This window comes from Xyrauchen texanus, chromosome 9 (assembly GCF_025860055.1).
Source record: "Xyrauchen texanus isolate HMW12.3.18 chromosome 9, RBS_HiC_50CHRs, whole genome shotgun sequence".
NCBI classification, from domain to species: Eukaryota; Metazoa; Chordata; class Actinopteri; order Cypriniformes; family Catostomidae; genus Xyrauchen; species Xyrauchen texanus.
The window spans coordinates 26,776,892-26,786,576 of NC_068284.1; the positions used below are offsets into that span (position 1 = coordinate 26,776,892).

At 36.2% G+C, this 9,685-nt stretch overlaps 1 protein-coding gene across 1 annotated transcript; it reads left to right on the forward strand.

Moving 5' to 3' along the window:
• Positions 1–829: 829 nt before the first annotated feature.
• On the forward strand, positions 830–7,124 carry LOC127648721 (cadherin-10-like). The gene is made up of 7 exons (XM_052133451.1): positions 830–1,402; positions 1,501–1,754; positions 2,579–2,715; positions 3,348–3,469; positions 3,853–3,961; positions 4,159–4,410; positions 6,393–7,124. The coding sequence occupies exons 1-7, from the start codon at positions 1,250–1,252 to the stop codon at positions 6,881–6,883; spliced, it is 1,518 nt and encodes a 505-aa protein (XP_051989411.1). The 5' UTR covers positions 830–1,249; the 3' UTR covers positions 6,884–7,124.
• The last annotated feature ends 2,561 nt before the right edge of the window (positions 7,125–9,685 follow it).

Genomic DNA, 9,685 nt, shown 5'->3' on the forward strand with positions numbered 1-9,685 from the left:
CACAGCGTTTTTACGGCACTGTGGAGGCGGGTCCCCCGGCCCGGCATGCCCAGCTGTGGCACAAACACACCCACGCCAGTGCGGTTGTGATGAACGGAGAGGACAGGTTCCCTCCTCCCCTGTTGCTGACCGGTACTATGGTGGGTACCCGGAAGGAGATAAGTGCTGGGGAATGATTTCCATACTTTTTGGGGAGAAAAAAAAAAAGGCCATTTCTTGGGCAGCCTGTCCCCATTTTTTGGCCAGTCCACTTGTCCACGAGGTGCAGGGGACCTTACGATGCTCGTAGGTGCATTGGGGGAGGTTAAGTGATGGCCGGGTGCACGGGCTGCCTCCTGCCACAACAATTAACTACCTGCTTAAATGGCCGACACCTTGTCTCGGCTCCTCAGCACAAAACCTGAATGAGTGGTTGCGAGCCAGCTCCTTTTATACCCGTATGTTAGGGGGAGTGGCATGCGAATATCACTCGCCAATTTCAATTGGCCTTTTCGCAAAGATCAGAGGTGTTTGGGGCTCCCAAGGGCGACCCCTTGTGTCACTACATCGACACAATGTCTCATTCCCTCCATCAGGGAATGGAGGTTCTGAAAGTAACAAAGACGTACTCTTTCCACCACTGGTAGGTAGGTAGGTTCTCTTGATTTCAAAACTCTATAGAGCATTAACCTTAACTTTCATCTGTTTGGGAGAAAATTGAACACGCCTTTAGCGCCATATAGTTGGCATTTCACAATGGAGCTTCTGCGATATGTGTAATGAACAACATAATATAGTTTTGCAGAAATGTCACCACTGTCACATTGTTTTCATGAGATTAGACTGCAGATATACTCATTTAAATTGTACAGCATTTTTTGTACTGTCAAAATGGACCAAACTTTTTGATGACTCATGTTGCACTACACAGAATTTTGTCCAATCAAGTGCTCTCTAGAATAAGAATGTCCTTCCCCCTACATCTAACTAGCAAGTAGTAAATGATGGTTTATGGCTGTAATTGAATTAAAGCCTATTGGCTATTAAAAACAAAAGTGAGCCCTTGATTCTGATACTGATGATACTGTTTCAATAAGAAATACACCAACACAGGAAAGGAAGCTGTGCTCATCTTCATGGGGTCTCTTTATGCAAAAAAAAAAAAAAGTTACAAATTATACACTAGTTATACAATTGATATACTTGAAATAAATTCAATCTCTTTCATTTTAAAGGTTCTTACCACCTAAGCACATATGAGTCAACAGAAATGGGATCAACAGTCGGTCGAGTCAAAGCCAATGATGGTGACGAGGGCGAAAATGCTGAAATGAAATACAGAATTGTGGATGGAGATGGCAAAGAATACCTTGATATTATTACAGATGACATTACACAAGAGGGTGTTATCGTTGTTAGAAAGGTAAATCACTGTATTGATATTTATGATGCTCTATAGATAACACAGTGCAAATTTGTTCTCAATTGTTCTCAAAACAATTTTTCTTGATCTTCATCCAGAAACTGGATTATGAAAGCAAGCGAGTGTACACTGTGAAAGTGGAGGTGACTAACACACACCAGGACCCCAACTTCTTTCATCTGGGCCCATTCTCAGACACAGCCATCGTCAAGGTCACAGCGAAAGATGTGGATGAGCCTCCTGTCTTCAGTAGGCCCCAGTATGTCTTTGAGGTTAATGAGGACACACCAAAAGGAGCAGCAATTGGAACTATTACAGCCTGGGACCCTGATGCCACAGATTACCCAATCCAGTGAGGATTTAAATTATTCAATAGTTCAACAATCTTTGGGATTAATTAATTAAATGGTTACAACACTTTTGTGCACAGCATTTGTGTGTCTTATTTACTAACCAACTTTAAACCATTTTAATGAGTTGCTAAATACACTGACTCTGCATTGTTTTTGTTTTTGTGATTAACATTGTGCTATTACTGCACATATTAAACAAACATTAAATGGCATTTTATAAAAAGTGATGTTTGTGTAGATTTTCTATTGATCGTGGCAGCAGTTTTTTATCAAATGTATGATGAGATGAGCATTACAAACAAGCATAATATTAAGACACATGGTATAGACAAGCACAAGTATGCCAGAACACAGTAGTCTGTACTCAGAACTGGCCTGCAAGATGGGGAATTGCACTGTGCAAATTGAATTTAGCACAGATTTGGGTGTGATTGCACCCTTTCCCGATTTGCAGAATTCCTTTAGTTAATTAGATGATGCTAAAAAAAACCAGCAGACCGCGCAAATAAATGCCATTATAAGCAAACATGATTTATTCTTAGTGAATTCCCCCTGTGAATTGTAATGGCTTATCATATCATGTAAAAATCATATCTGAGGGTTATATTTTTGATCTTTTTAATTATGTGTTGTGGTGACAGTACTTTAAGTGATTATCATGCCATGGAATCTATTTTGCCAGTAATACGCAGTTGGCCTCAATCTAATATCTGAATAACTTCTATGCAGTTCCACCACCCTCTTTACAATAAACCCATACTTTTATCAAATTTCAGGAAAAGTGAATGACTATTTCAGTTATTTTTCTCACACCTGTCCATAGATATGCCATAGATCAGCACACAGATCCTGAGAGACTTTACCACATCGTCCCCAAGAATGGATCCATCACAATTCTGAAGTCTCTTGACAGGGAGGTGTCGAAGTGGCACAACATCTCAGTCCTGGCCTGTGAGATGAGTAAGTGAATACATGCATAAATAAATAGTTTTTCCCAGTAACACATCACTTATTTTAAGAAACAAAACACAGTTTCACTATAGCTATAGCTGTAATATATATATATATATATATATATATATATATATATGCATATCCTGTCTGCCTATATTATAAACAGTGTTGGGTTACTTTTACTTAAAAATAGTACAAACAAATTACTAATTATTTCTCTAAAATTGAAATCATATTACTCATCACATAATTGAAAAAGTTGTCAAATTACTAATTACATTACTTTAGTTACTTCTAAAAGACTTATCAAATTCAAAATAATGTTTATATTTATTCCTTGTTCATTCGTACAAGTCTTACACTTAGCACATCGCATTTGTCCTTCACAATGACTCATTACGGGGTCATAATTAATGTATTCTACATAAATAATTAATTACAAATAAATAAAATCCTATGATGCACTTAAAATAATTATTGAAAGTCAGTAACTGTAATCTGATTAAAATAATTTAAAATGTAATACATTACACTACTTTTTGACTGAAAAGTATTTAGAATACAGTAACTAATTACTTTGTAAATGGATTACACCCTACACTTATTACATAGTAATATTCTTTACATTATTCCTCTAGATAACCCTCACCAAAGAAGCCGTGTTCCTGTGTTGATAAAGGTCTTGGATGTAAATGACAATGCTCCGGAGTTTGCAATGTTTTATGAGACATTTGTGTGTGAGAATGTAAAATCTGGGCAGGTACGTATATTCTTTTCATATAAATGTGCTTTTTACTGTATGATATTGAAGGATCTTTATAGATCCATAAAAAAATATTGATCTTTACTGCCCTACAAAGGCAAAGTGCTGTAACTCCGCCAACACTGAAACTAAGAAAATGGCTTCAAAGTGTTTAAAATAGGCTCACTCTATTTTCTCTGAATCTAAGCATAGTTGAGCCAAACCTATCTATCACAGAACAGATCATAGTCTAAGAGACACAAGTTTGGTCACAACACAATTTTGACAAAATGTGTAGTTACTGCATATTAACTTTGAAGGGCAGTTTTTGTTTCATAAAATGAGACCGCTAAACACATTAGGCATTAATCTGCATGAAACCAAAATATCTACTTTTTCAGCATATACAGACAATCAGTGCCATCGACACAGATGAACCTCTCGTGGGTCACAAATTTGTATTCAGTTTGAATTTCCTGAATCCAAACTTCACCATCTTTGATAATGAAGGTGAATAAATCTTTCCTTTGACATATAAATCTTGAAGTTTATGTAAAATTCATGTGCTTAATCTTTCTCTCTTTTTTGACACTAAGAGTTCTTCTTTCTAGAGTTCTAGATTTCTATTTTCTGTTGTTTGAGTCAGCAGGAGATAATATATTAGTTCTCACAGTTTGAATGTTCTCTTTACGCCTTTCCCCCTAAAGATAACACAGCCAGAATTTTGACCAGAAGAAGTGGATTTAACAGGCGTGAAATGAGTATATACTATCTGCCAGTGGTTATCTCCGACAGCGACTACCCCATCCAGAGCAGTACCAGCACGTTGACCATTCGTGTGTGTAGCTGTGATGCCACTGGTAACATGCGTTCCTGCAGCGCTGATGCATTACTGCTCTCTGCTGGTCTCAGCACTGGGGCGCTAGTGGCAATACTCCTCTGCATCCTCATCCTACTTAGTGAGTTTATGCCCATTATATGCTACACAACAACCGTTATCTTGATGATACCCCAGAATAGTTTTTATAACCCATGTCTCAATGGGGATCTTATGGGTCTCAGACAACTTGTGAAAATGCTTCTATCTTTGTCATTACAAATTATGTTATCAGCATAATATTTGAGTGATAATTTTAATTGAAAGAGTCCAGAATGTCTTAGTATTTAGCATATCCCCTTTTGCTTTAATCAGACCCTGTGTCCATTCCAATGGACATCACTTTTTTCTTTTGTTTTATTCTTTGTTCAAAGGTTTGTCAATTGGTGCCACAAAATCACAAAGACATAAAGTATTAGATTAGATGCTGCTGAGTCAAACTATGTGTGTCATTTCACCAGTTCATGTTGGATGTAATTTGATTTCAAAGTAATCAAATTACTTTATAGTCAAAAAAGTAGTGTAATGCATTAAAGTTAAATTATTCTAATCAGATTACAGTTAACTTTTAAGTAATTTCATTATGTTTAAGTACATTATATGGTTATGCTTATTTTTAATATATTATTTATGTAGAAAATATTCATTATTGCTCCGTAACGAGTTTTTGTGAAAGAGAAATTTTAGGTGCTGAGTGTATGACTTGTTTGTAACAATGAACAAAGGAATTTAGATATTATTTTGAATATTTTAGCAGAAATGTGTTTTAGAAAGTAACTTTAACATATTTAGTAATGTTATTATTTTTAAATAAAAACAAATTAGTTCAGTAATCTGATTTCAATTTAAGATTTTGTAATTTGTAGTGGATTACTATTTGTAAGTATCTTACTCAACACTGCATATCACATTGTTACTTTTTGAACAGAAAATCCTTTGAATTAAAGCATGACAGTATGACACAGGGCAAAAAATAATCATAATTCAGAACAATGGGCATAGTAAACGAACACCAGACGTAACTTAAAATATAACCATAAACTGAATTTTATTATTATTATTATTATCATTTGTTGCTGCATTTAGAGTACAAATAAAGCATGGTCATATTGTTTTTGTCCCTGGAACATAATTGTTGTATGAAAGGGTTAATGGCAACATGCACTTGAGGCATCAAACCAGCCTGATCTCACATAAAAATCGGCAAGTGTGTGCTGATTTTTCTTTAGACGAAATCGGTATACGCTGACCGAATTTGACAACACTGCCTCCAGAGGCTAAAGCAGTAAGTGTTTTAGAGCATGTAAACACGTGTGACATCCATTTATATCCAGGAGAGGTCAACAGAAGCCACTTGAAAAGTTGTAAAAATTGTTTTCAGCTGAACAAGGTGTAAAACAGTGAAAAGTAATTTGTGAATTTTATTTAATCTACCTCCCAACCAAAACCCTAACCTTAACCATTAATAGAGATAAAATGCAATGATGGGGATAAAAAATGCAACCTCCTTATCATGCTTGTGGTTATTTATACAATCGAGATTACTTCCTCGTTTGATTGGGAATTGAACTGTGGTCTCCCATGCAACTGATACAATGTGCTACGAGTCAAATGGAAATTAGGGAAATTAATTGTTGTTGAGCTGTTCCAAATATGTCAGATGGGAGTTAGGGCATGTTATTGAGTTGGCATACTGTTATCAATCCTTGTTTAACAGATCTTTCGGAAACAGCATGCCAACTTACCATGTGATCATGTTGATCAGACCTGGGGATCCATGTAATCCCAATATGAATTGAGATGTACATCTTGTTTACTTCAAAGGAAGCAAGGAAATTTGACCTTTTGTACAAATGAGTTAGCATGGTCATTGTCACATTGTGACATAGCAATAGTGCAAAATCTTATATATTTCTTATTGAAATAAGGTTTTGTTAATTCCCAGGTTTAAATTAAGTTTTAAATCCTATACTTCATTTGTCTACTCAAACCTTTGAACCCCACTGTATTAATTTATCATGAGAATAGGAAAAAATACTCCTTCGGTCTTCTTACTTTTTTCAGTGATCGTGGTCCTGTTCTCAGCTCTAAAGAAGCAGAGGAGGAAGGAGCCCCTGATCATTTCCAAAGAGGACGTGAGGGATAATGTAGTGAGCTATAACGATGAAGGGGGTGGAGAGGAGGACACACAGGCCTTTGATATTGGCACATTACGTCATCCAGAGGTGATTGAGAGCAACAAGCTAAGGCGTGACATTATCCCTGAGATGCTGTTTCCATATCACAGACATTCACCCTTAAAGGAGTGTGCAGATGTCAGAGACTTCATTATTAACAGACTGCAAGAAAATGACATAGACCCTTTTGCACCTCCCTATGACTCGCTCGCCACATATTCTTATGAGGGCAACGGATCAATTGCTGAGTCACTGAGCTCGCTGGAGTCCACTGTGACTGAGGGAGACCATGAATATGATTACCTCTCTCAATGGGGCCCGCAGTTTAAAAAGCTTGCTGACATGTACATTGGGAAGGATACAGGAGTTGCCCACTAGACTGCTATTCAAATACCATTTATATTCTCTGTACATTTGCTTGGCTCTCAGTCTGGTCTGTGAGACATAACTTGAAAGGGAAAAAAGGATACGCTTCAAATTAAGTCTTTTTTTTCCCCTTTGTTTTTCAACAAACCTGAATTTTCACCTTTATGATGGTCTAATCGTGGATGGTGTTGTGATGAGGTGATTTTGTGTTAATAGAAGAAGTGATGGTGATTTTATTTCTCTTTTTCACTAGCAGAAAAATAAACGTTTTTGAAAGCAAAACGAATGGATGATTTTGTGACTTAAAAAATAGGAACAGTGACGAGACTTTTTTTTTTATAGTACAGTTTGTAAAGGACCCTCCCTGGTTGCTCTTCCTTCATAGATTGTCTTATCCAAACATACTGCATTACAAATCATACAGTATTCTATTTGATAACACCATGTTTCATGGTTCCATGCTGTCATGACAAATTATATTTGCACTCAGTATTTTATTTTGTTTTATTTTATTTAGTTGTTTATTGCCCTGGCTGATATGGCTATGTCGTCTTGGGCATAGGGGAGACTGGGGTTGGTTACACACTTTTCATACTTTGTTGAATATCTCTGATTGAATGAACATTAGGATACCCCAAGTAGGTGCAAATTAAAGTTATTGGGTAAAAACACAATGTCACCAAATATGTATTTATTTTCGTTAATTAATGGTCAAAATTATGTTGTCCATTTCTTCACCAATATGAGGTTGGTTGGCACAGGTTGTGGCATTGGTTGGCACAGTGTTAAAGCACTATAGTTTTAAGAGAGAAGCAACACAATGAAAAACAAACAACAGTTTATTTCAGACAAGGTGTAGGAACAGTATGTGTGTTAGGAATTAATTTAAACTGTCCTTATTCTACGTCATTATTACGTAAGGGAATTTATAATGGAATTAGTCATGTTTGACAAACATTATAAGAAAGATAAATTACAAATAATTAGATTATTTGTCTGAATAAAATTCTCCACCATTAAAATAATAATGTCTTGTATCCGCTCACAATTTCTATTAGAAGGCAATATAATATATATTATAATTAGGAATTATGATTAATTCACTTATTGGAGTAATATTCTCATGGCTAATTGAAAATAATATCACACATATTTAGGTATAGCTTTGAGGCAAGATCTTTTAAAATCAAGTGATGAGATTATCAAAATATGCCACAGTCAAATTATCTTTGAATAAAAACAAAATGTATTGCTATTCTAAACAAAAACGAATCTAACACATAAAACATGAAACAGGTTGGTTAGTAGAGTGACAGAATGATCGATACAGAGAAAATGTACTTTATGGAGTCTGTTTGACAATGCCTTAAGAACCATTTATCCTTCTTTGAGTCTAAATGGATTTGCATTCGGATTACCCAAAGTATTTAAATAATGCACCAGCACTTTCATCAAAAGTCTGGAGATCTACTTGCGTGTCGTTGCGTTTCCTTGCATTGCTTTTTCTTGCTATGGCTTGGTTCTTTGGCTCGTTGTAGAAAGTTCACTCCGTCAATGTCTTGGACTCCCACAAGGATGACTTGCAACTCCCATTACATGTATGAACAGTAGATCAGAAAGTGAGAGGCTTCCTCTGGACTTTGGGTTCTGAATTTCCCTAGACTCTACCTGGCATGGATGCTCCAAGCCACAAGGGCAAGAGTGCAGAGGATGAGGAGCTGCAGAGAGAGTGAAGAGCAAGAGAGGCAAAGAAGAGAGACCACCACCAAAGACTTCTTCCTTGGTAGAAAACTTTTGATCTGAAATTGGCCACACCCCAAAGGTGTCCTGAGCCAATCAGAAGTGGCTTTTCAGAGTCACATGGTCAACTGGTCTGTCCTGTTCAAAGTTGATTTACAAACCACTGTGTGGATTACAAACTTCCTGCTCATAATAGTGCATGTTTAATCATTAACATTATATCTAGAAAATGGTGCAAGATACATTACATTCTTTGTCATCAACATGTTCTACGTAAACAAGCCAGCATTTACATACTAAATATGACAAAACATGAAAATCCCCGATTACATATCATACTAGTTAATTCATTCATTTTGCAACATGGATAATACACTACACGTTATGAGAAAACTTTATGTCTGGGTATATTATCAGGTAGCCTTGAATAGATACCATTCTTTGAAGAATGAGATGAATAATACAAGATTAAAGATTATACTTATACATTTGTACATTTTTAAGTGATTACAAATCACCACATATTTTAAATGGTGCCTCATGCTATAATCATTAATTTGTCAGTAATAAAAGTAATCACAGTTCATAAAGTCATTTTCAGAATGATCTAGCAAGGCTTTGTATTGTGTAAATTTTGGGTCCAAATGCATTTGGTACATTTTAGAGGATTACATCTAAGTAATGGGACTTTGTGTGAAATGTTCATGGATTCCCTTTTAGTTGCTGTTAGTTACTGATGAGTCTAGTTTAAGTGTAGCAAATTGGTTTATATTGAAGGACAAAACAGGGTGTTTTTTAAGCCTTTCGCAGGGTTTCCAGGAAATGTGTTCTCTGTCTTTATTGCCCGTTACCTCTGCCTTTAGGGTATCTTTGCAGAGATGGCCTTTCATGGCAGTGTCAGGCGATAACCATTAAATGTGGGGGTATTTCCTCAGACACATGAAGTTCTCAAGTCATGTGCTGTCTGGACAAGTCCCTTTTTTTAGTTTTATTGGCCAGATGTGAGCTTTAGCTAGACATCTAAGCACAGTCGATCTGAATCTTTTAATTTATTATGTTGAGGAATTCCAGGAT